The 27,599-nt window shown below is 42.5% G+C and overlaps 1 protein-coding gene across 1 annotated transcript in view; it reads right to left on the reverse strand.

Moving 5' to 3' along the window:
* The window catches only part of cacna1da (calcium channel, voltage-dependent, L type, alpha 1D subunit, a), a 137,723-nt gene that overhangs the window by 55,753 nt on the left and 54,371 nt on the right, over nt 1-27,599 (reverse strand). Inside the window, exons 8-20 of the mRNA XM_060910246.1 lie at nt 23,530-23,696; nt 18,165-18,237; nt 18,029-18,055; nt 15,717-15,877; nt 15,369-15,594; nt 13,181-13,388; nt 12,721-12,841; nt 12,429-12,507; nt 7,908-7,941; nt 7,759-7,789; nt 7,528-7,654; nt 7,232-7,361; nt 4,195-4,254 (exon numbers count right to left, since the gene is read on the reverse strand). Of these exons, the coding sequence (XP_060766229.1) occupies nt 4,195-4,254; nt 7,232-7,361; nt 7,528-7,654; nt 7,759-7,789; nt 7,908-7,941; nt 12,429-12,507; nt 12,721-12,841; nt 13,181-13,388; nt 15,369-15,594; nt 15,717-15,877; nt 18,029-18,055; nt 18,165-18,237; nt 23,530-23,696 (1,444 nt within the window). The remainder of the gene's footprint in view (nt 1-4,194; nt 4,255-7,231; nt 7,362-7,527; nt 7,655-7,758; nt 7,790-7,907; nt 7,942-12,428; nt 12,508-12,720; nt 12,842-13,180; nt 13,389-15,368; nt 15,595-15,716; nt 15,878-18,028; nt 18,056-18,164; nt 18,238-23,529; nt 23,697-27,599) is intronic.

The following is a 27,599-nucleotide window of genomic DNA, read 5'->3' on the forward strand; positions in this document are numbered from 1 at the left end:
TCCAATCAACAATCAAGTGAGCCTCCAATTTGGCTGTAATGAAAGCCTGCAGCTACACCGGCCCTTTGCGGATAGGATTGAAGACCCCTGCCGTACAGTATAACGTGAGACTGAAAAATCAGCCTGGTCAGTTTCAGCAGAAATAAAATCCACGTCACAGAAAATTCTGTGGTCACCGTTAGTTATTTGAACTTTGCCCCATGGATTTGCCAACCATAAAGGTGTGAAGCAACAGAAAACTATCCACAGACGAACAAAATGGAGGAACTGCAAATTAATCAGTCGTCGATATTCGCTGTTCACTGAACTGCTCTCAAACTGCTGGCAGAAACACCCATCACAGTCGGACTGCACATCTTTGGTCCACGCTGGTGAAGATAAAAACAAGGTGAAGGTTTTGTGTGCTCTCTTCTTTATACCCTCCACTTCACTGCAAGCGGACAAAGGTGCTGTGTTTCACACCTCCAAATCACGATGGCAGGTTGATCAGGGCGTGTTGAAAGGCGTACGGAAACGCAGAGAGAAGTCATTTAAAGTTTCAGCACAGTGGAATTATTCGGGTACTGTGGTGCCCCCTGTGGGTGTGGAGGACATGCTGCATTCATGCGTTGTATACTCTGAACCATGCGCTGCCTGAGCATGGTTGTTTCTGCTCCCTGTTTTATGGAGTCAGTCAGGTATGAGGTCACGGATGAAGCTTTGGTTGCAGGGGGTTGATGTGTGAATGTTTTAACTCGGTGTCAGTCAAAGTAACGTGTGTACCAGCATAAATTTTTTTTAAATGCCGTCTATACTGTATATTAGGGCTGTAACGATACACCCAACTCACGATTCGATTCGTATCGCGATTTTTGACCCACGATTCGATACGCCCACGATTTTTTAAAAATGTTTTTTTAAAGTAGTAAATTTGACTTATTAACATTTACTTACTTACATTAACTATTTCATAACAAATAATTCAGACCACTGCAGAAAATGAGTAATATGTATGCAAAAATGAACAAATGTATATCCAAAGATTGTTTTATTTCTCAAAATAATACTGTTGAGCCGGAAGCTCTGGTTTTGTCGGTTCTGAAAAAGTCATTTTTCCAAATCGTGTAAATCCGTTAAGATTTTTTTGGGGGGGTGGCTCTCTCACTGTCTCACTCTCATAGGGCCAATGATTTTCTGTGATCGCGGAAAACAGATGGAAATTACGGAATTTTTATGGTGAAACGTTGCTCGCGTGTCAAAATGTAACTGCCGCAGAAGGCTTCCGCCCAAGCAGACATGCCTTTCCGGTCAAGTGATTGTGATTGGCTTGTGGCACACCTAGCCAACCAATGAGCTGCTTGTTTACAGATTCGCTCCCCGCGTCGCAACCAGAATGGCGACCGCTTAAAAGAAATGAATGCTCTGCCAGTGGCGAGTGTGGACGTTGCATGACTCGCAGAAGATTGTCGCAGGTCGGCAAAAAAACGACTTACTAATAGATATAAAAAAAAGTAATTTAAGTAAGTTTAAAATGTAATTTAAATAAAAAGTAAAGTATTCATAAATTGAAGTTTGGAAGCGCCTCTGTTTTTGGGCTGAGGAGAAGTTTGAAAGGGTGTACCGCGATTCTGCCTTCTTGTATCGCGATACGGATCGTGGCTCCGCGTATCGCGATTTCGATTTCGATACGCATTTCGTTACAGCCCTACTGTATATATAAATTCAAGGAGCTCTATACTCTTGTCTTTCATTCAAGTTCAAGTTTCAATTCACAAATGAGCCGCAGACGTGCCAACTTTTACACATTTTACACAGGAACTCAGTTTAACTTCAGAGCGCGTTGCTATCGCTAAGTTATCGCTCAACAGTACGCAAAGAGAGTGGTCTTTTTTCACAATAAAAACGGAAGACGAGTCGATCTACATGTAAATGTGGAATGATTGACAGTTGCGCAGGTGTTTTGAACTCTCCTGCATTAACTGACTCTCTGTGGAAGCCCCGCCCCCTTCCCTCCCATCTCACTTTAGTAATGTCTTGATTTTCTGGTTGAAATGTGAGTCTTGCTTCGTGTCAGGGGAAATGGAGAACGTGTCAGGCTCGGTAATGTGAAATAACGTTCTATCAGTGTATGTTTGACGTGAATAACATTAGACGTGTATATATTAACATCAGTTAACTATTTAAGATTGAACAGCCCTGTAACGCCGTGTCTGTATCGGTTGAAAGTGGAGCGTGAGGATACTGGAGGTTTAACGGAAACCACCAGATGCTTCGAGGAGAGTAAAGCTCTCGTTGGTCTGTGTTACTGAGTTCTACTTTCCTGCATTAAAGCTTTTTAGCGTCTTCACTGTAAAACATTTCAGCCGTGTTTAGTTATGTCCACATGCTTTTTCTCTTTAACTCAATGAGCTCTGAAAAGCGTTTTAATTTGAACTCATCTGTGCAAGTTTTCAAAGGTTAGACTTGAATTACTTAGGTGTCTTCACTAATTGGGACTTTTTCTGAGTTGAAACAAAAATAATCGTCAAATTGAGTTAACTTGCATTTTCAAGGCAGCAGGTGAACTTGCATTTCCAAGTTAAACCAATTTGAAATGTTTTACAGTGCTGCATCGTAACTGAAACAGGGAGCTTTTTCCCCACCTGGTGGTGAACAGTATTTATTCTACCCACATTCACTGGATATAAGCAACCGTGTGCTCTGATTGGCTACTCTACTACTAGGCTATCAGCTCATATACTGTGAGTAGTGAAAAACAAAATAGCGGCGCATGTTGCTGAACCAACCGAGGACGAAGTAAAAATTCTATTTGAAAATAAAACCCAAAAAAATACAAAAAAAAAGCAACAAAATATGGGATAAAAGTATTTGATGGTAAAAACATCTTTTATTTTTCAAGAATTAAAGAAACCTTTTTATTATTATTCGTCACATGCACACTTCAAGCACAGTGAAATTCATCCTCTGCATTTAACCCATCTGAAGCAGTGAACACACACACACACACACACACACACACACACACACACACACACACACACACACACACCCAGAGCAGTGGGCAGCCACACCAGAGCGCCGGGGAGCAGTCAGGGGTTCGGTACCTCGCTCAAGAGCACTTCAGCCCACGTCAACCTAACTGCATGTCTTTGGACTGTGGGGGAAACCGGAGCACCCGGAGGAAACCCACGCAGACACGGGGAGAACATGCAAACTCTCATCTCATCTCATTATCTGTAGCCGCTTTATCCTGTTCTACAGGGTCGCAGGCGAGCTGGAGCCTATCCCAGCTGACTACGGGTGAAAGGCGGGGTACACCCTGGACAAGTCGCCAGGTCATCACAGGGCTGACACATAGACACAGACAACCATTCACACTCACATTCACACCTACGCTCAATTTAGAGTCACCAGTTAACCTAACCTGCATGTCTTTGGACTGTGGGGGAAACCGGAGCACCCGGAGGAAACCCACGCGGACACGGGGAGAACATGCAAACTCCACACAGAAAGGCCCTCGCCGGCCACCGGGCTCGAACCCGGACCTTCTTGCTGTGAGGCGACAGCGATAACGACTACACCACCGTGCCGCCCTCAAGAATTATAATTATTGTATTTTTCACAAATTGCTCTTGTCATTTCGCCGGTTTGTTTACATTCTGAGTGGAAATGATTTTGTCGGACATTTTGTATAAAGTTTTTATTTATCGAATTTGCAAAAAATAAAAATGCTCCATTTCTCAAAATACAGTGAATGTGGATAGAATAAAACAGTTATTCCACTCAATCTCGGTGCTACATGGATTATAGCTGCTATCAGCTCACGTACGACTCGATTTCATGGAATAACTGTTAAATATTCACGCATTATAGTTTCTCCTCTTAGTGATTTTGTGGAAGAACTTTATTGAATATGTACAGTGGGGTTGGCAGGTCTGGAGTTGTGCACAACTAGAAATAACGGCATCAAAACCACGAGCCGAGCGTCAGTCTTCTTCAGAGTCAATCAAAACCCAAATACTCTTGTAGATGAAGCAGGACGTTTTATGGAGAGGTTTATGGTTTGCTTTTTCTTTTCTTTTTAGGTGTTTAAAACAGGTATCAGGAGAGAAACAAAAAGAAAAGAAATAAAGGCGTTAAGCTGGGTTGCAGTTTGAGCAGGCGACACATGGGGTGAGAATGCAGGTACGCCGTGCGAACCGTTCGGGAGGTTACCTTCAAAACAATCTCAAATGTAAAAACACTAGTGAAGACATAATCGGCATAGCCGAGGACCTGGAATAAATCAGACGGTTACAGCATTACTGAACACAGACACACACACACACACATGGCACAGGCATGCAGCGCAGACTTTACCTTCAACATGAGCTCTACAGTAAAGATAGATAAGTAGACATAGTCTAGGTAACCAAGCATCTGCAAAGAGCAACGGTAACATGTTTAACAATGGCATCAGGAGGAGAAAACAGCATGCAAAATGGAACACAACTCACTTATCATGCAGGAAAAGTTCTTGATTTGATCGTACAGTGGGACCCTCTTTACACTCGCTCATTTCACGGGTTTGAGTGTCAGGATGAGAAATGAAACAAAAAGCGTAAATATACCCAAGAAGCAGAAGCTCTGAGACACACTTTGTTCATGTTGGCATCGTAAAATAACCAGTTTTTACCCACAAGCTATTTTCCTATAACAATACATCCCCAAATGTTTTATTTCACTTCCAGCAACACCAACAATCACATCAACTGGCCAACTTTCTCTTATTTTTAACACCAAAATCACACAGTAACCTTTATGGTTATAATTAATGTCATGGAACATCTGTGAAACGGGTCAGTTCCTGTTCTCTCAACCCACACCAACCTCACCAGCGTCTCTTTTTTTCTCTCTCTTGAAGTTAATAAGACAAAAAAAAAAAACCAAGAGTGCTCTGAGAGCACAATATCCCCTGCTACAATATATTGCAAATAAAATTGCAATATGCGTATTACTGTCCTATAACAAAACCTTTTGCCAAGTTTCGTGAAATTCCTCCACAAATTGTGAGAGGCGTTGATTTCAGAAGGTGAGAACCCTTTCCAGGATGGACAGACAGACAGAAAGACAGACGGACTTTGCCACGACACAATCCCCTTTGGGCCTTTTGGCCAGCGGGGGATAAAAAGTTTTTGCCAAATTACATGAAATTCCTTGAAAAATTGTGAGGGAAGTTGAGTTTAGAAAGTGAGCACACCTTGATGAAATCGCCAAAGTACAAGTTTGTTAATAATCAAGGGCGTAACTCTGGTAAAATTTGCCCAAATTAAATGAAATGTCAATCTGCGTATAACTGTCATATAACAAAGCCTTTTGCCAAGTTTGGTGAAATTCTTCCACAAATTGTGAGAGGAGTTGATTTCAGAAGAACGTACACCCTCATGAAATTGTGAAAGTACAAGTTATTTAATCAAGGGTCAAAACTCTGGGAAATTTTTCACAAACGAAATTAAATCACAATATGCGTATTACCGTCATATAACAAGGCCTTTTGCCAAGCTTCGAGAAATTGGTCCAAAAATTGTGAGAGGAGTTGCTGTCAGAAGGCGAGCGCACCCGCATGAAATTGTGAAAGTACAAGGTTGATAATCAAGGGCCACAACTGGTAAATTGAACGAACTTATAATATGTGTATTACCGACATATACCAAGGCCTTTTGCCAAGTTTCATGAAATTCCTCTAAAAATAGTGAGCGGAGTTGATTTCAGAAGGAAAACACACCCTCATGAAATTGTCAAAGTATAATTTTGTTAATCAAGGGCTGTAACTCTGGTAAAATGTGACCGAATTTAACAAAATTACAATCTGCGTATTACCAACATATAACAAAGCCTTTTGCCAAGGTTTGTGAAATTCCTCCAAACATTGTGAGAGGAGTCGATTTCAGAAGGTGAGCACCCTTTCCTCGGATGGACGGACGGATGGACGGACGGACGAACATCGCCACAGGGGATTAAAAATGCAACTTGTCATGTTCCCAAGTTACCACAACACGTAAACTCCTCCATCCTGTGGAGCTTTGAGAAAGAACAAACTGCCAGAATATTTAAGCCCACAGCTGGAACAACTGGAGAAAGAGTGATGGATGAGCTATTTCTGTACATCAGTCCCTCTATCACCAGATAAAGGAAGTCAAGCGAACTCTCAAATTCTAAACAAAACTAACAAAATATGATAAACAGCACTGATTGGTTGGTTGGTGTTGGAAAGTCATGAGATGATTTGCATATTAATGAGAAGATTCATCTATCGGGTTTCAGTCTGACTGAAAAGAGACGCTGGTTAAACTGATCAGCACACAGTCTGAGTTCAAGATGCATGAGATGAAGAAGTGTAAACAAGGGTCTGTACTTTCCTGAGTATAAGACTATTAAAAACCCTCTATCATTCTAGTACATGGAAACAGAGCACAGTTGTCATGGTGAGCACAGATCACCAAACTCGCTGATTTTCATACGGATGAACCAGTTGAGCGTTATTTCACTGCACAAGTTATAACACTGGAAACTTGTTTTTTTTTTGCCTTTTTTATTGAAAAAACAAAACACTGGTTCTAATATTCTGGTTGTATCCAGTATTAATGCAACTAAGTTTCTTTCACCCATCAAACTCCTGGGACACTGACGGCAGGTCGGGATTTACGTTCCTCACTCTGGGAACGACCAGGTTAACCGTACTGATTCAATCGGTCATCATGATAGACATTTATTTCTGTAATATCTTACAAAATATCAGGCCATTCTGTGACTGGGAAGTTATTTAATTTGAGGGGATTAAAGCAAATAATGTGCATGAAATCACTCGCTTCGCACTTCTTTTTATGACCTACACTTGAAAAAATCTGAAAGGGAGTACGGCTTTAATCTGAGGAGCTGAACTGAGCAATAATCTGGGAGTTTAACGTGTTCAGAAAGTTGTTGCTGTCGTTATCCATCTCTTCAGTTGAGCACAAGATCTTTGCGAGTGTTTATGAAACACATTCATGTGTAATCTGATTTATAGTTATAATTATGAAAGGCCGCAGGACTCTGGAACAGTAAAGAGTCGTTCGACACGAGACGACAGAACGGTGGCTGCAGGTTGCGTTTCATATAAACACAATTTGCAGCGATGGTAAATTTAAAAACCTGACATTGAAATAAATGGAAATAAATAAATTACCACAAAAATGTCTGAATAAGAGATTTGTGCGTGTGTGTGTGGACTTACAATATTGCGGAAAGAGTGGGTTCTGATTGGATCCTCAGCAGCGAGGGAGGCGGAGCTGAGCATGATGAAGACGAGGATTATGTTGGTAAAGATGTGGTGGTTTATTATCTTGTGGCACAAAACACGAAACCTACACACACACACACACACACACACACACACACACACACACACACACACACACACACACACAACTAAATAAAAAAAACTGTACAGAAACAAGGTTGTTGTGTTTATTGTTACAAGTGTGTGTGTGTGTGTGTGTGTGTGTGTGTGTGTGTGAGAGTGATACATACGGGTTTGTATTGCTGAAACAGAAGAAGGCGGTGCCCTCTGGTATCGGTACAATCTTCTCTTTCCTCACCAGCTCTGCGATGGTGGGACGAGGCCCTGATGGAGCCTCCTCTTCATACTCCTCCTCTTCTGTTTTACACACACACACACACACACACACAGTGAGAAGACAGCTAGTGAGACCCAAAACACATCACCAGAATGCATGCGTATCTACACACACACCACTCTACCTGCATTCTCTTTCTCATCTTCAACTGGAACCTAAGAGTGTACAAATAGAAGCACATAAGCAGAGTGTGTACACACACACACACACACACACACACACACACACACACACACACACACACAGAGGAAATTTACAGTTCAGTACATTTACCTTGAATTCTTCCTCATCATCGAGATTGTCATCACTTGAAAGAGGAGAAGATTGAAAAGATTGAAAACTGAGGATGTGCACATTAACACACACACACACACACACACACACACACACACACACACACACACACACACACACACACCAACAATGCAGTGCAAGAGTACGCAGTTTGGGAACCCAGACAAAGTGTCCTGTTGTTGTCTCTCTACACTCAGTGAGTATAAACTCCACTTGACGTTTTCACAGCAAAAACTTCATCGCCTGCAGATAATGATCTGAAACCATGAGCTGAAAATGAGGTGTGTGTGTGTGTGTGTGTGGCCTCAAGAGTGTCATCTGTTTGTTTATTTTGATCCCATCACTTTCCCAAACAGCCAACTCTCTGTCAGAGAACTCTCTCTCTCTCTCTCTCTCTCTCTCAGACCTCTCTGTGCTGGAAAACTGTGCAAAGCATCACGATTCCTCACAATATTAGTTTTTTTGTTGATTAATCAACTTTTTTTTTAAAGCTGTTCATTATCAGTCTGAGTTTATGTGGAGCGTCTGCTGGACAAGTCCCTGTGACTGAGCTGTTATTATCCACGACTTTCCTGCAAGAGATGATGGACGTCGCCATGACACCCGCCTCTCCCGGATCCCGGTCTTTGATTTCCGGTTTATCCGAGCAGCTGAAGCCGAGGGAGCCGAACGTAGCCGAGCGGAGCGAGCTACAACAGCCCTGTTTTAGTCAGAGGATAACGTCTTTTTAAGTGCTGTCTTTTCCTGGTTGAGCGTGTGCCGTCGTCAGGTGCACAAACAACTCACGAAAGCGTCAAGATTTTATGAACGGAATCTGTTTTGAGCACAAACGGACTCGCACTGTTGACGTGCTTTCCAGCACCATACGCTGCTCATCTGTCCATGCGATTCCTGTCTTTCCACGAGGCACTGCATTTTGGACTTGAATCAACAACATTAATTCTGTGTAATTGTTGATAAGATATTGTACACTATTCAAACGTTACGCTACATTACAGTCATCAGCTGACGTTTTTATTATAAGTGACGGACAGTAAGTGCAGGAGAACCCAAGAGTGAGCAGTGCTGAAGTACGAGTGGAAACAAACAGCCTATAAACACCATCCAATATCTGGACTGATCGGGGAGTTACGAAGTTGAAGAGGCTTGGACAAATACATTGACAAGGAATTATTGAAGTACGATGTGTTTGTCGTATGGTGTGTTTATTCTTTCCAAAGTTTGACAGCATCTGCATTAACATGGTGAGCCTGCGCTTCTCTGACCGAGCTTTTGCTTCTTGAGCCGATACAAGACGCATCACGGTACAGTCGGCTGGTCGAGTTCTATTAGACCAGAGCTCAGTGCTGATGGTTAATATACAGTAGTTATAGTTATGGTTCTGCTATTTGGCAGACGCTTTTGTCCAAAGTGATGTACAATATATAAACACTACATTATTATTAAACCAATCCAATAATCCGCTCGCTCTACTCTGACAGAGCCGGCTTTCCAGATGAGAGCTGCTGCTGCTGCGTGACTGAAGGATTTCCCTTTTTTAACTCTGGCTCGGCTCAGCCTTTAAACAAACAAACTCTTCCTTTCTCTCTTTTACACATAATTTTGCCAATTTTATTACTGTGTTGATAACTGCAGAGATGTCAACATTGACCAATGAAAGAGTAGCATCTCTGAGCACGGCGAGGTGAAGCTGAGTGAAGCAAGGCTTCGTATTAGGCTGGGGGTCTTGAGGCCACCGAGGCCCCCAGAAACTAAATTTTAGGAAAGCTCACAGATGTACAACCCCAATTCCAAAAAAGTTAGGACAAAGTACAAATTGTAAATAAAAACGGAATGCAATAATTTACAAATCTCAAAAACTGATATTGTATTCACAATAGAACATAGACAACATATCAAATGTCGAAAGTGAGACATTTTGAAATTTCATGCCAAATATTGGCTCATTTGAAATTTCATGACAGCAACACATCTCAAAAAAGTTGGGACAGGGGCAATAAGAGGCTGGAAAAGTTAAAGGTACAAAAAAGGAACAGCTGGAGGACCAAACTGCAACTCATTTGGTCAATTGGCAATAGGTCATTAACATGACTGGGTATAAAAAGAGCATCTTGGAGTGGCAGCAGCTCTCAGAAGTAAAGATGGGAAGAGGATCACCAATCCCCCTAATTCTGCGCCCACAAATAGTGGAGCAATATCAGAAAGGAGTTCGACAGTGTAAAATTGCAGAGTTTGAACATATCATCATCTACGGTGCATAATATCATCAAAAGATTCAGAGAATCTGGAAGAATCTCTGTGCGTAAGGGTCAAGGCCAGAAAACCATACTGGGTGCCCGTGATCTTCGGGCCCTTAGACGGCACTGCATCACATACAGGCATGCTTCTGTATTGGAAATCACAAAATGGGCTCAGGAATATTTCCAGAGAACATTATCTGTGAACACAATTCACCGTGCCATCCGCCGTTGCCAGCTAAAACTCTATAGTTCAAAGAAGAAGCCGTATCTAAACATGATCCAGAAGTGCAGACGTCTTCTCTGGGCCAAGGCTCATTTAAAATGGACTGTGGCAAAGTGGAAAACTGTTCTGTGGTCAGACGAATCAAAAAATTTGAAGTTCTTTATGGAAATCAGGGACGCCGTGTCATTCGGACTAAAGAGGAGAAGGACGACCCAAGTTGTTATCAGCGCTCAGTTCAGAAGCCTGCATCTCTGATGGTATGGGGCTGCATTAGTGCGTGTGGCATGGGCAGCTTACACATCTGGAAAGACCCCATCAATGCTGAAAGGTATATCCAGGTTCTAGAGCAACATAAGCTCCCATCCAGACGACGTCTCTTTCAGGGAAGACCTTGCATTTTCCAACATGACAATGCCAAACCACATACTGCATCAATTACAGCATCATGGCTGCGTAGAAGAAGGGTCCGGGTACTGAACTGGCCAGCCTGCAGTCCAGATCTTTCACCCATAGAAAACATTTGGCGCATCATAAAACGGAAGATACGACAAAAAAGACCTAAGACAGTTGAGCAACTAGAATCCTACATTAGACAAGAATGGGTTAACATTCCTATCCCTAAACTTGAGCAACTTGTCTCCTCAGTCCCCAGACATTTACAGACTGTTGTAAAGAGAAAAGGGGATGTCTCACAGTGGGAAACATGGCCTTGTCCCAACTTTTTTGAGATGTGTTGTTGTCATGAAATTTAAAATCACCTAATTTTTCTCTTTAAATGATACATTTTCTCAGTTTAAACATTTGATATGTCATCTATGTTCTATTCTGAATAAAATATGGAATTTTGAAACTTCCACATCATTGCATTCCGTTTTTATTTACAATTTGTACTTTGTCCCAACTTTTTTGGAATCGGGGTTGTAATCCAGGCCATTTTGAGCTACTTTTTGAGGAAAATAAATGCAGGGTTTACTGTACAGTACGGTATAAGCTCAATTATCCAAACTCTCTGGGGAAAAGTTCCGGCTAACTAAGAGAACGTTCAGATAAAGGGGGTTCAGAGAACCGAGCTTGGACTGTGATACAGTGTTTCAGTAGTTTCATCATGATCAACAACAAAAGCCAGAGGAAAAGACAAAAGATTTACTGTATGTATAGGTCTTTCAATAACAACAAAATTAATACTGTATTTACTTCCTGAATCATGAATCAGGTCACCTCTCAGCCAATCACAGCGGAGCTAACATAAGGATATGGAAATTCCCGGAATTATCCGAATCAGTGGAAACAATGACATGTGGAACAGTCAGAACGCCAAAAATATATTGGTTTGATCGATGCATGGACAAAACCGGTTGAAAAACGCATTATTTTCAGGTCTACACGTAGCGCTGTAATTGTGCTTCACATCTGTAGCTGTTCTGTCCAAATCGTGTGTGTTGGCATCTCTGTAACTGTACGCCTCTGTGCTTTTGTAGTTCCTTCGCTCCTCGCCACCAACGCGCTCACTAAGAATAAAATAATTGACAATGTCATCGTAGCTGACGTCGGGCCACAACTTCATGTCGTCTATCCATTCCATGAGGGGAGACGGATGGGGCACTTTCATCGTATTATCCCCAGAGCACGTCGGAAAATCGGACCCCTGTCACCATCTTTTAGTCATCTTTGATCTTACTTTCCTAGCAGTTAGAGCTAGCTACAAAAATCAACACAGTGGTGCGGAAGAAAGATCCCGGCTTCCGCCATGACGCAGCAATGAATCATGGGAAAGGTCAGAGTTCAGGAAAGTTGTGGATAGAAACACTAAAGTATTATTATTCGGGGCTCATTAATACAAACCTGTTGATGACGTTACAGCCGGACCTACTGCCCGAGCCTCGCTGCTGTACTCAATATACCCACCTCCTGACCAATCAGATCTGAGAATTCAACCACATGCTGTGGAATAATAGTGATAATAAAACTGACTGCGTTAACACTGAAGGAGGCGTGCGTTACTGGTTCGCCTTGCTCGTGTGTGCTTTTAGCATTTACGTGGTCTTCTTAGTACTGAGCGAATCCGTGTCCGCCAGGTTGTCCACGGCGATGGCCAAGAACACATTCAGCAGGATGTCTAGATTGGGACAGTCGTCAGGGAAACGACACACACTCAGGAGCACACCCCCGGTCAGACACACACGACATAACATCAAATACCTCCTCATCATAATACCACAGTGAACGTTTTAAAAATGAATTAAAATTTATAAAGCCAGGAATTAGCCTTCAATACGTTACACACAGCTTTCAGTGTTTTTTTTTTTCCAGATAAACAGGAAGTGGATACAGTTCCCACAGACGAAGAGGATGACGAAGTAAATGCACACGATCATTCCTGATGACGAAGGTCCGCCATACGCCATGATGCCATCATACATCACCTGGTTCCAGTCTTCACCTGTCAGAATCTGAGATGAGCACACACACACACACACACACACACACACACACACGTTAATCCACTCAGTGTCCAAAAGTCATGATCTTTTTATCATAATCATCAAAATGAATGAAACATTTTAATCAGCTGATCCTTACGATTCAAGCATCGATTATTTAACTACGACAAATGCATTTAAATTGTTTTCATTTAAATCTGTGCATAAATGTAACATTTATCTGAATATCCTCTGATTAATCTTTTAAAAGAACTGCAATTTTATTTGTAATTTTTTTTTTTTTATATGTGTGTGTGTTTGACTTTTGGAGACACCCATGTGCATGTGTGCACACACACACACACACACCTGAAAGACGGTCAGCAGGGCCTGGGGGAAGTTGTCGAAACTGCTCCGTTTTTGGTGTACGTCGTCAAAGTTGAACTTGCCGCCAAACACCTGCATCCCGAGCAGAGCGAAGATGATGATGAAGAGGAAGAGCAGGAGCAGCAGCGAGGCGATGGACTTCATGGAGTTCAGCAGAGATGCCACCAGGTTACTGAGAGACGCCCAATGACTGCACAGAGATGCGGAAAAGGAAAACATGACCGCCTGGCCGTTTACTGTCATAACACAGCGCTGTCGAAATCTCACATCTGATTGGTCAGAAAGTGTTGATCGTTTCCATGGTATCGTTTCTATAGCAACAGCTGATTCAGACTGAACTCTCCGCACAATCTAAGCCTGATGGAAGGAGTCTCCAGTTTCAGTGCTTTGTAACAATCAGAGGTGAAACTGTAACTAAGTTTCATGACATCCTCAGGAGGGAGGAGTTTACACTATAATAAGATCAAGAGAGAACAACTGTTTATAGCTGCTATAATGTAACTGATAGTGATATTTATTCTATCCACATTCACTGGATATGAGCAATCATGCGCTCTGATTGGCTACTGTACTACTAGGATATCAGCTCATATACCGTGAGTAGAGAAGAACAAAATGGCGGAGGGTGTTGCTGAACCAACCGAGGACGAAATAAAAACTCTACTCAAAAACAAAACCCCGAAAAATACAAAAAAAAATCAACAAAATATGGAATAAAAGTATTTGATGGTAAGTGTATTTTTTTAATTTTTCAAGAATTATTATTATTATTATTATTATTATTATTATTATTATTATTATTATCACATTTTTCACAAATTGCTCTGTCATTTCACCAGTTTGTTTACATTCTTCATCTTTAAGCATTAAAATTTGTTGAATTTTTTTAGACTGGTTCAAACGCTCAAAGCTGTCATTTTCAAATTTTCGTTTGAAAATTACGTCACTGAAATGTCCAAGGAAGAATTAAATAAATGTCTAAAGCTGTTCTATACCTCGACACGACAGCAAGACGGCACTTTCTACAAAAAAAACAACAACACTAAAGTCAATTCGTGCCGCCATCGATAGGTTTTTAAGAAGTCCGCCTGAGCGGAAATTATTTTGTCAGACGTTTTGTATAAAGTGTTTATTTATCGAATTTGCAAAAAGTGAAAATAACAAATGTTGCCAGGCAAAACAAACCTCGCCTGATAGCACTTATGATGAATATAAAGGAAGATATTGCAAAAAAAAAAAAAATCAGTCCCCTATGGGTCCATGTGGCTACTGCTTATAAATAAAATAGTTTTCTGATCCCATGTCCATACGGTAAATGACTTTTTTTCGAAACTGAAACCTCGGAACCGAGGCTGACACACACGCTGTCGCTGTGACCCAAACTCTTATTTCCTGGAAATGGCCCGGCGCTAGAGCTCAGTGGAACGCACTTTCCCTCTGTAATCAGCATAAACATGTCTGAAAGTGATTTCTTTAGTCTAGGCTGTTTATTTCGAATGGTGAACCGAATTGTATACGCTTACCGGCCATTTTAATAGGAACACTCTTACATTCTTACAGCACGATGACGTAGTGGCTCGCGCCTCTACTATATGAGGCAGTAGACACAACAAAACAATTTTTGACCTTTTTGGTGACCTTGACCGGATGACTCTAAAAATGTTGGAGGTTCTATTTGCCCATCTATCCTGAAAGTTTCATGAAGACTGATCCAGCCGTTTTCCTGTAATAGTGTTAACAAAAAAACAAAGAAACCCGACCGAAAACCATACCTCGCCCCCTGGTGGACTCCGTCCCAGGCGAGGTAAAAATGCTCCATTTCTCAAAATCCAGTGAATGTGGACAGAATAAAACAGTTACTCCACTCAGTCTCATCATACAGGGCTTATAGACAACTCAGTCCTATGTGACTTGTCAGCTATCAGCTCATGTACGACTCGATTCCGTGGATTAACTGTTAAATGTAATATATTTGCTGTGGTATAAGTGGAATAAAGTCCTTGATGAAATGCTGTTATCGGAAAATAATGAACTTAAGTGTGGTCAGAGTGACTCAGCTCCATCACACCACCCTGTCGTTGATTGATGATGATGATGATGATGATGATGATGTGAGATATAAACTTAGCGTTTACTTCTAATCAATACGTTAACAACACAAATCTCTTACCGTGTGACTTTAAAGATCCTCAGGAGTCGTACGCAGCGGAGCACAGAGATGCCGAGTGGAGGCATGATTTCAAGTTCCACTAGGATCGTCTCTATGATTCCGCCGCATACGACAAAACAGTCGAAACGGTTAAAGAGCGAGACAAAGTAGGCCTGCAGACCCAGACTGTACATCTTCACCAGCATCTCAGTTGTGAACATCGCCAGCAGCACCTTATTGGCCACCCCTGAACACACATATACACACACACAGAGCCAATCACAGAGAGAGATCAGAATCTGTGTGTGTGTGTGCGTGTGTGTGTGTGTGTGTGTGTGTGTGTGTGTGTGTGTGTGTGTCTCTTCTCACCCTGCACTACCGTGAGCCAGTCTGGTTGGTTGTAGTGCTCTGATGAAATGGTGAGCGTGTTGAGGAACACCAGAATGATCACTAGCCAATAAAACGGCACAGATTTCACGGCCAAGCGGCACTTCCTGCGGCAGAGCCTGTTCCAGCGACGCCAGCGCCGACTGCCAAAAACAGGACGTGAGGTCAGAGCACAGAAGACGAGGTCCACGCAGAGACACTCAGAATATCGACACAGACACAGTGAATCACTCTGCGGGAACACAATCCCAGTGATTTCATTATTACTCATGTCTCTGTCACTGGAAGCTTCATTCAGCTGGTTTTGGTTTCAAATTGGAAAAAAAGAAGGAATTTTTACTTTAGGATGTTTTTTTTTCTTGCCATGCACTAAAAAAGGAAATGAAGGTTTTTTTTTTTTTCATAAAATTACTTTTAAAAATTAAGATGTTCACAAGGGTCGACCTGGAAGTTCATACGTCGAACTCTGGAGTTCTGTTCATGGGAGAAAAGATTTGATAAAAAGCAGAATCAACAAGTGCAGGAATTTATTTTGGGTGAGGAAAATGTTCTTAATTTTTTTTCCGCTGTCATGTTTCCCTCCTTTTATTTATGTGTTTATTTATTTATTTATTTATTTATTTATTTATTTATTAAAGCACCTGCAGTCGCACCGTAACGATATTAGCAGTGCATCAGACACTAATATCGAAATCACTGAGACACATCCGGCTCATTAATTTTAATTCTCAGTGGTTATGAAATGATGAAAAACCTGCAAAGCAAAAAAGATGAGAGATTTTTGTAACGTTTATTGTTTGAAAGCTAAAAACTCCAGAGCCCTGGAAGAGACATGGATCGAAACAAAGATGTACTTTTGTGTGATGAAGTTTTTAATTTCGGTTAGTGGACTTCCGGGTCAGTGCAGCAACATGGAACCCACGATAATGGAGCTCACACACCAGGGGGAGGGTCACAGGAATTTGAGATCGGCCTCAAATATAAAGACGTTAAATCCATTGTGTAGTTGTGCGCAGCAACTGAGCTGAACGTGAACACAACCACACAGGAAGTGACATATTCTCTCAGTCAGTGGGTGGAACGACACTGACTTCCGTACAGTACATAGTGATGTCACATGCAGACCCTCTAGCGAGAGACGATGTGATTGGTCACACAGTCGAGACGCCATTAATGCTCAAAGACATGCAGATTCGGTACAATGGGGCCACTGTAATTGGCACAACCTGTAGTGGTTTCCCAGCCATAGTGTATGTATGGTACATATATAGATCTTGCTATGGCAAAGCTAATAAATCAAATCAAAATCATGCTGCCAATGCAGCGCCATTTTGAATTTCCTGCACCTTGCACTGGGAAAATGATCAGAAACTCGAATGCTAGCACGTTTTAAAGTCGTGTCCACATTATTCCTCTGCAAGATCTCACGTCACTTCCATAGAATTTTCATCTCGTTATCTGTAGCCGCTTTATCCTGTTCTACAGGGTCGCAGGCGAGCTGGATCCTATCCCAGCTGACTACGGGCGAAAGGCGGGGTACACCCTGGACAAGTCGCCAGGTCATCACAGGGCTGACACATAGACACAGACAACCATTCACACTCACATTCACACCTACGCTCAATTTAGAGTCACCAGTTAACCTAACCTGCATGTCTTTGGACTGTGGGGGAAACCGGAGCACCCGGAGGAAACCCACGCGGACACGGGGAGAACATGCAAACTCCACACAGAAAGGCCCTCGCCGGCCACGGGGCTCAAACCCAGGACCTTCTTGCTGTGAGGCGACAGCACTAACCACTACACCACCGTGCCGCCACTCCATGGAATTTTATTTTCAGAATTTAAAAGATAAATACATTAAATCCGTGCTCGGCAGTAGAACAGTTTTAAAATCAGTCAGAGAAATCTAAGGAGAAGACTTTGCACAAAGCGATGTTGCCAGATCTCGGAAAAGTTCATCTTTTTTTTTCTAAACGTCTCTCCTGGAGGTCCGTACAAAACTGTTTTGAACATCTCATTTGCTTTTTTTTATTTTGAAAGGAAAAATCACATTCACCCATTTAGCAGCACGCAAACTCTAACCATGACGAGTTAATCTGAAATAGATTTTGTGGTGTCTGATGTAATAATTGTTTCGAATACGCACACCCTGGAATCGCGGTATTGGTATTTAGAGACGTACTCATCGTGCTATTTCATGAAAAACCTGGAGAAAATACTGAACATGCAGAACACAGCAGTATGGAAGGTCAAGAGCTGTGTGACTGATGAAGACTTTCTCGTTTACTCACCTGAATTTTGACTTTGAAATTTTCCGACTGAAACATAAATAAGTGACAAGTGAGATGTCATTTTTTTTTTTACTTATTTGTAATTTTACTGCGTGTACATGCAATATTTAAAGTGTGTGTGTGTGTGTGTGTTTACCACAGAGGGCCACAGCACGTGTCGTCATCTTTATCCGTGTTGACGGATTCAGTATCGCTCGCTGGAACACTCGCTGCAACGTCACACACATCTCGTCAAACACACTTGAAAAACACACGCGTGCGAAACCACCTATCATCTTCTCTTTTACTGTTTCCTAAAGAAACCCTGGTCCAGCTGTTGGACACACATGTCTCAGCAGGGTCTGATCTAGATTGGTTAGATCTCTAACAAGGAACCGAGAGGAGCCACTGGTCTAGCCCTGTTCTAAACTCAGTGGAGGAAACCCTTTTCCACAGACAAGGCACTGTACCTGGAACCGTTCCACGCATTTCCACTGCAAACACGCTGGTGATGTCAAGGGCCTGGGATGGCGATGTTTCGTCGCCATGACAACAACTTGAAGTGTTACTGATGTGAAAGAATTCCAAAATGAATTTTGCTCCGAGGAAGAAACGGAGTTTATTCAATGGAAGGTACGCAACGTGTTTCTGCAGTTTATCAGTTTCTAACTGGAACCTCGGAGTCTGATTATATCCAGTACGATGGCGCTTTGGTGGAAATGTGAGTCACTTCTGAAAAACGTTTATCTCTTTTCTGATTCCGCAGCAGCGCCACGTCCGTGGAAAAAGAGGAAACGCTGTTGTTTTTCTTAGAAATCAAGGCATGTATCCCAAACGCCAGTGTGTGAGCGCTGAGATCATTTCACTCACAGAGAGCTTATTGAGAAACAATTTCACTCTCCAGGGAGTCTCTCTGAACTCGACACGGCTCCCAAGAACAAACAACACATGCAAAATAATAATAATAATAATAATAATAATAATAATAATAACAGTCAATTACATCGTGTCCAATCCGGTCTTTCTTTCTGAGTAAATCACCTGCAGTGCGCTTTTTACAGCCTGCTCTTTGAATTCTTTATCAATTTTGGCAACAGTCATAATTTAAAGTGAGTGCACATACATGCATGCGCACGCACACACACACACACACACACACACACACACACACGCACACACACACACACACACACTCTCAGCCACTGACCGTCACTGACACTATCTCGAAGTAGGTTAATTGTTTGTTAAATTGTCGTCGTAATTGTGATTAAAGCAGAGGCTGCACATGAACTCTCGCGTTTGGGATACACTGAAAATCATCAGCACCCAGAAAATCATCTCAGCATGCAACATGACACCGTCATCAGAAAACCATTTCATCTCAAACTTCTGATCTCTTCTGATCTCATTCAGTCTGATGTTGTGGTTGTTGTTTTTTTTTAAGGTTTTCTCAGGACAGCGCTGATCAGGAAAAAAAAAAAGCAGTCGTGTGTGTGTGTGTGTGTGTGTTGAGTGGAGCTGTGTGTCTAACCATATGTGATAAGTACAAGAATGGATCATCAGTAAACTACCTGATAGATTTTCTCCTTTCTCACTCACACTGTCCCTCTCTTTTCCTCTCTCACTCACACCATTTCTGTCTCTCTCACTTGTCTTTTTTGCGATTGTTTCCTTCTTTATCTCTCTTTCTCTCTAATACATTTGCTTTTGCCTTCTTCCTTTTTCCTCTCTCTCTCTCTCATTTCTGTCTCAGTATTTCTTGCTTTGTTGCTGTCCCCATCTCTCTCTCTCTCTCTCTCTCTCTCTCTCTCTCGGTGCTGACACAGCAGTGTTGGATGCACGTTGTGTCATGGCTTCAGGACCTGCTGAGCTGAAAGCCTTTTTGGCTCCATTCTCTCACTTTTAAAAAGAGAAACAGGGTTTTTTTTCCCCCCAGAGGTGCCCTTACACTTTCATTGGATTGTTTTACATGATTCCTTTCTGTTTTAATCTGCATGTTTGTTTGTTCCTCATGTGAGGAGAGATGAGTGTGATGGAGTGCAGCTCTGAGCAGGGTTTCGAATGAACTCACACCGAACGCAGGTGAAACTGCAGCTCAGGTGAATCCCATGCAGAACGGAGCACGCAGTGAGTAGGTCAGGGCGTGGCAGGACCACAGCCGCTCGACTGGCTGTTTGCTCTGCCGGTAGTGATGTCATCACTGATCACAGATCGTTTATATGGTCTATGAATCCTCCAGGGACCTCACAAGATAGTGATCTCCATCACCTCCATGATTTGGTCTTTGAAATGGTGTAAAAATGATTTTGTGAAGATAAATGTTCACCTCAGACCCTGACACAAGTGAGTGAGTGAGTGAGTGAGTGAGTGAGTGAGTGAGTGAGTGAGTGAGTGAGTGAGCGGACATGAGAGGAATCTACAACAGCAGGCAGAATGTGATGCGAAGCAACACGAAACATAGAAACATGCACATACACACACACACACACGTGCGCACACATATTACTTCCTGTGTTTCTTTCCTCCTCAAAACCAGAAGCATATTCTAATTCTGATGTCACCCACAAACACTCGCGTTATCCCAAACACACTCCCTCCTCACACACACACACACACACACGCACGCACGCACGCATCACACAGTCGCACTGCTTGGGGGGAAGTGTGTGTGGATTTACCGTGAGTGTCAGAAGAGTGACTGAACCAGGCTAACCCTTTCTTCTTCTTGTTCATGATGTCAGCGAGTGTGACCCCTGTGCCAGCCGCCGTGCCGCGCCACACAACGGGGGAAGCACACACACACACACACACACACAGACACACACACACACAGCACCGACACAAGAGTGAAAGAGCAAGTAATGAGGCTGGATATATCGGTTAGAGCAGAGACCATCCCCAGCCACACCTCCAGCAGCCTCTGCAACGTCTGCGTTGATTCCAGCTCCTGACTAGACGTGTGCCGATCATCGATAAACCGCGCTGTACGCTGTAACGCTGTTAATCAGGGACTCGACTCTGAATCATGGTGAGAATAATTTCCCCAAATTTTCCCTGAATGAACCTGATTCATATTTCAACATGCTTCAGCCATGACCTCCGCCAAGGAAGTTATATTTTCACTGCACTCTGTCTCTAAGCAGGATTGCGAAAAACCTACCAACCTGCTTTCCATGAAACTTGGTGGAAGGATGGAGCATGGGTCAAGGTCAAGCCCATTAAATTTTGGAGCAGACCTGAGTCATGGGGCCGAGCCATGAGATACAGCACCTGGCCTTGGTGGAACTGCACTCAGCAACGCCATTCATCTTAAAATCTAATCGATGGCAGTAAAGGTCAGTCATGACAAAACATAGCCAGTGTAGAAATACAATGCCTCCGTATCGCGATACACATTCACAGAGTATCAGTAATCCTCTGAGACACACTGTAAACCCGAATAAGTTGAGTTTACTTAAAAAAATTGAGAAAAGTGGTTGCCTTAAAAAAAATAAGTAATTATTAATGATTGAATTGAGTACCTTAAACTTACCAGAAGATTGTAAGTTTAAGATACTCAATTCAATCATTAATAATTACTTATTTTTTTTAAGGCAACCACTTTCCTCAATTTTTTTAAGTAAACTCAACTTATTCGGGTTTACAGTGCACACATGGAGGCTCATAATTCTAATAGTTTTGGAAATATATCCAGAGATATAAAGTGTATGCAGTTGCAGATTTGCATATCATAGAAGAGTTGACTATTGTCCTTGCCCGAGGTCTGCACTCACCGAGTGCCGAGTTTTATTTTGGGGCTGGTTTAAAAATATTCCACAGTCACGAAGATCTTGTTTTGAAGCCAACAACTGAAACGAAGTCTCATCAATATCCACAAACAGGGAAAAGAGAAAGTGGAGGACGGTGCAGAAAGTGTAGCTGCAACCTACTGCACCATTTCTGTTGTTGTGGGAACTGGACTCGAGGGAAACGTGAGTAAAACAATCATGGATGGGTTTTTCCTCTGATGAACGAACAAGCGTAAATGATTACAGTGTCAGTGTTCTGTAATAATTGTGTGTGTTTTTTAGGATTTATGGAGACCTGGCAACCCTGAAAGACACATCAGAAGTTTAATCCTGACACATTATCATGTCTCGATGTCGCACAAGGCAGGAGCTGGAATCTGGCAGAAATGTGGACAGACGTCAACATGGAGGACGCGGCCAGCATACGTGAGATTAATAATAATAACAACAACAACAACAACAAAATAACAACAAGAAACAACAGCAACACTGCAGGCGTGAGTGGTCTGGTGTGCTGGAGAGGGACAAGAGGCAGATGAAAGGTTAGTTACAAAAACCATCGATGAACATTGTGAAAATATCGATGTGGTTTCCATCCACATGATTTTTTTTTTAAATCAATAAATGGTTAGTGTTTTTCAACTCGCAGAACCTGACAGATAAGATTGTACTCAGCAGTTATAATGCGATAATTAACGTGGGTGATTAAAGGCTCCAGGATTCCATAAGGCTGATCAGGGAAGGGGCATGAAAAGTTAGCATGTCTGATTTATAAGTTGAAAAAAATGCTGAGTGAAAATTTGAATGGAAAAATGTTTGAACACATCGTCTAAAAGTTTAATGAGGTGTCATATTTGGATAAACAGAGGCGATGAACAGGAATGGAATTGGCTTTTTGGAGTAAATGATGATGCAGTGTGTGTGTGTGTGTGTGTGTGTGTGTGTGTGTGTGTGTGTGTGTGTGTGTAGCTTACGAAATCAGCATAAAATCTGCAAAACATCTGGATGGAAACGTTCGTAATGACATGATAAAATGAAAGCCGTGGCAGTTAGACATGGTGAGGATGACAAACAGAGGATTAATGTGCTGATGAGGTGAATCTGACTGATGTCATGAGACGTTCTGATACCATTTCTGCCGTTTGCCGTAAAAACATCACTTGTCAGAAAACTGCTGAGTGAGATGCAGATCAAAAGTCGGAGTTTTCTCAGTCTTCCTCATTTCTGCATGTAATCGACTGGAACCTGTTTCACTTCCTGTCAGTCTCGAATATAGAGCAGGAGGGAAGCAGGAGTGTCTCGACGACTGAAACCTTTTTAGCGAGCTAGTGTGACGGAGTGTTTGTGAAATAAGACAGGGATGAATTTGTTTGCTAGCGAGTTTGACTCGAACAGTCGTCCCTGAGCGTGTCGAGCTGCTGCGTGTCGTTTAAACACTTTTCTAAGCCTGTGGGTTTCATGACGCGTGAAGCTGTGGTGGAGGCATGAGGTTTTGCGTGCCAACTCGGAGCCTGAACGCCGTCTATGTAAACCTGCTTCCTGTGAAAGAGGATTTGGCTTTGGCTTTTCTTCTGCTGAACTTCTCCCCTTTTTGTCTGCGCTCTTCCTCCTGCGGCGCTGCTAAACTCTGAGCCAACAACCTCGCGATATGTTTAAAAAAAAAATCAGAACCATACTCAAGTTGTATTGAGAAATCGTCCAATGTTTGTGTGTGTGTTAGTGTTCGGGACTCACGGTTGTGTTTGATCCCATCTTCCTCATCCTCGTTGTCAGGGTCGATGTCCTCGGCTTGTGTGATCCAGTCCAGGTAGCCTGTAAGATCATCCTCCATCTGCTGCCTCTCACGGAGCTTCTGGAAATCTCCACGGGCCTTCGCCTTCTCTCGCTCCTTAGAGAACTCACTATGCTCACACACACACACGCATGCACACAGTGATTAGCGTACATGTGCAAACAAACACACACGCATGCATGCATACAGTGGCACAGAGGCGTGTCCACATGCATCTACACAAGCATGAGCATGCACTTATTTATTTCCTCCATCACACAGCACACCGTCAATCAAAATTTAAAAAAAATACACGGAGTGCAGAATTATTAGGCAAGTTGTATTTTTGAGGATTAGTTTTATTATTGAACAACAACTATGTTCTCAATCAACCAAAAAGACTCATAAATATCAAAGCTGAATATGTATGGAAGTTAGAGTGGGGTGTTTTTAGTTTTGGCCATTTTAGGAGAATATGTATGTGTTCAGGTAACTTTCACTGTGCAGAATTATTAGGCAACTTAATAAAAACCAAATATGTAGCCATTTCACTTATTTATTTTCACCAGGTACACTGATATGACAACTCCAGATTTGCAAATAAACATATCTGACATTCAAACACAAAACAAAAACAAATCAGTGACCAATATAGCCACCCTTCTTCATGAGGACACTCAAAAGCCTTCCATCCATAGATTCTGTCAATTTCTTTATCTGTTCACGACCAACATTGTGTGCAGCAGCAACCACGGCCTCCCAGACGCTGTTCAGAGAGGTGTACTGTTTTCCCTCTTTGTAGACCTCACGTTTTATAATGGACCACAGGTTCTCTATGGGGTTTAGGTCAGGTGAACAAGGGGGCCATGTCATTATTTTTTCATCTTTCAGACCTTTACTGGCTAGCCACGCAGTGGAGTATTTGGATGCATGAGATGGAGCATTATCCTGCATGAAAATCATGTTCTTCTTGAAAGATGCTGACTTTTTCCTATACCACTGCTTGAAGAAGGTTTCTTCCAGGAACTGGCAGTAGGTCTGGGAGTTGAGTTTGAGTCCATCCTCAACTCAAAAAGGTCCAACAAGCTCGTCTTTGATGATACCAGCCCATAGCAGTACTCCACCTCCACCTTGCTGGCGTCTGAGTCGGAGTGGAGCTCTGTGCCCATTACTGATCCAGCCACAGGCCCATCCATCTGGCCCATCAAGAGTCACTCTCATCTCATCAGACCACAGCACCTTAGAAAAATCAGTCTTAAGAGATTTCTTGGCCCAGTCTTGACGTTTTATCTTGTGTGCCTTACTCAGTGGTGGTCGTTTTTCAGCCTTCCTTACCTTGGCCATGTCCCTCAGTACTGCACACCTTGTACTCTTTGACACTCCAGGAATGTTGCAACTCTGGAATATGGCAGAACTGGATGCTAATGGCTGCTTGTTAGCTTCACGCTTGATTTTCCGCAGATCATGTGCAGTTATTTTGCGCCTTTTTTTTTCCCCACACACTTCTTTCGACCCTGTTGACTATTTGCAATGAAACGCTTGATTGTTCGGTGATCACGTTTCAACATCTTCGCAATTTCAAGAGTGCTGCATCCGTCTGCAAGACATCTCACAATTTTATACTTTTCAAAGTCTGTCAGATCTCTCTTCTGACCCATTTTGCCAGAGGAAAAGAGGTTGCCTAATAATTATGCACACCTGATATAGGGTGTTGATGTCATTAGACCACACCCCCTCTCATTACACAGATGCACAGCACCTGATATACTTAATTGGTAGTAGGCTTTCAAGCCTAAACAGCTTGGAGTGGGACAACATGCATTAAAAGGATGTTGTGGTCAAAATACTCACTTGCCTAATAATTCTGCACTCAGTGTATAATTGAGATAGAAGTAAAGAAGCACAGAGAGGCTGTACGCTGTTATTACATGCTCAGAACAGGACTGCCTGTCTTAAATACCGTCAAAGAAATGTTAAAGAATCCTCTTTTTTGTTCACATATTCTGACTCTTGATTAATTGTCTCATAAAACACACAGAAACTCGGCTCGTAAATCAGACCTGGTCCTTTAACCTTATACACTACCGTTCAAAAGTTTGGGGTCACCCAGACAATTTTGTGTTTTCCATGAAAAGTCACACTTTTATTTCCCACCATAAGTTGTAAAATGAATAGAAAATCTAGTCAAGACATTTTTCTGGCCATTTTGAGCATTTAATCGACCCCACAAATGTGATGCTCCAGAAACTCAATCTGCTCAAAGGAAGGTCAGTTTTATAGCTTCTCTAAAGAGCTCGACTGTTTTCAGCTGTGCTAACATGATTGTACAAGGGTTTTCTAATCATCCATTAGCCTTCTGAGGCAATGAGCAAACACATTGTACCATTAGAACACTGGAGTGAGAGTTGCTGGAAATGGGCCTCTATACACCTATGGAGATATTGCACCAAAAACCACACATTTGCAGCTAGAATAGTCATTTACCACATTAGCAATGTATAGAGTGGATTTCTGATTAGTTTAAAGTGATCTTCATTGAAAAGAACAGTGCTTTTCTTTCAAAAATAAGGACATTTCAAAGTGACCCCAAACTTTTGAACGGTAGTGTAAGTGAAAACATATCCAGCTGTGTGCTGGAGCCTCTGGAATAGAAATAATAACGCATGGCCTCTCTGGCCTTCCATATCCTGTTCCACTCCACTCGACATCAATGTGTGCTATCTCGCTTCTGGTTTCTGCCAGCAGGTGGCGTGCTCGTCTTCTGCGAATAATGGGCACCCCGCTAGAGGTCACGCAATGAACACGGCTTTAGCATCCTTCACCCAACTGCATACGACGCACGCTTCACGCTTAATCTGAGTCAAGAGGTTACACGAGTCACGGCTCGAGCAGTGAGTCAGAAACTCAGAAATGACCAAATTGAGTACGCTGTGAGACAAAGAGGCGAAGAATCGGAGCCCTTGCTATATACGATTGTGTGTGTGTGTGTGTGTGTGTGTGTGTGTGTGTGTGTGTGTGTGTGTGTGTGTGTGTGCGCAGTCTCTCTGATTGCCTCAGTTTGCCCTTGTCTATAGGACACACTTGGTGTGCATCCAGATAGGAAGAGTGTGTGTGTGTGTGTGTGTGTGTGTGTGTGTGTGTGTGTGTGTGTGTGTGTGTGTGTGTGTGTGAGCAAGAGTATTAATGTCTCCACAGTGAAAGGGAATGCAGGGAGAACTGAAAGCCAGGGCAATGAGATTAATTCCAGCCGAGTACGTGTGTGTGTGTGTGTGTGTGTGTGTGTGTGTGTGTGGTGTCTGAATATCAGCAGAGGAGAGGGGAAAAAAGAAAGGATGAGTGAAGAAGGCAGAGTAAGGCGAGGACGAGAAAGAAGAGGCGAAAGGAAGAGAAGAGAGTTGAAGAGGTAGTCGAGCGTGTGATTGTTCAGACGATCAGGAGACAAAGTGACAGACACTCATTCGTCTTCTCCGTCCGTGTACAAGACGGAGCCGAGATTTCAGCAACCAGCGACCTTTCACCTGAGATTCTCTGACCTGTAAGGAAATTAGGTGCGATGCTGTAAAGCAGAAAATCCAAACGATCGTCTCACATGGTTCTGGGGCAGGTGTGGTGTCATGCGTCATCAGTTCCTCACTCAAACCTTTCGTTTCTACCTGCAGTTCGTTCCCATTCATTGTTCGACGCACAAAAAATGGTAGAAAATCTTTGAACGGTTGTTTCGCCGCGTTCTGTCCAACACAACCTCATTAAATGTGTATTACGAAGAAAAATCAAGCTTTGCTGCCTCACTTGAGCGTCTGCAGCTCGTACAGTTACGCTGCATTTGACTCGAACTCGTAACTCCGTCACTAGTCATATGTTTTCGTCACAACATATGTTTTTTTTTCGTTTCCGTTTCCGGTTGAGAGTACGCTGTGCGCGTTCTGGCTGCCGCTTCTCACCGGAGCTCTTATTTTATTTCTTTTTCTATTTTTTTTCTTTCCTGTGTGTTTGTGTAGTTTGGTGTTTGAGTGTTTTGTCCGCCGGTTGTGGT

Source organism: Neoarius graeffei, chromosome 26 (genome assembly GCF_027579695.1).
Source record: "Neoarius graeffei isolate fNeoGra1 chromosome 26, fNeoGra1.pri, whole genome shotgun sequence".
In the NCBI taxonomy this organism is placed as follows: Eukaryota; Metazoa; Chordata; class Actinopteri; order Siluriformes; family Ariidae; genus Neoarius; species Neoarius graeffei.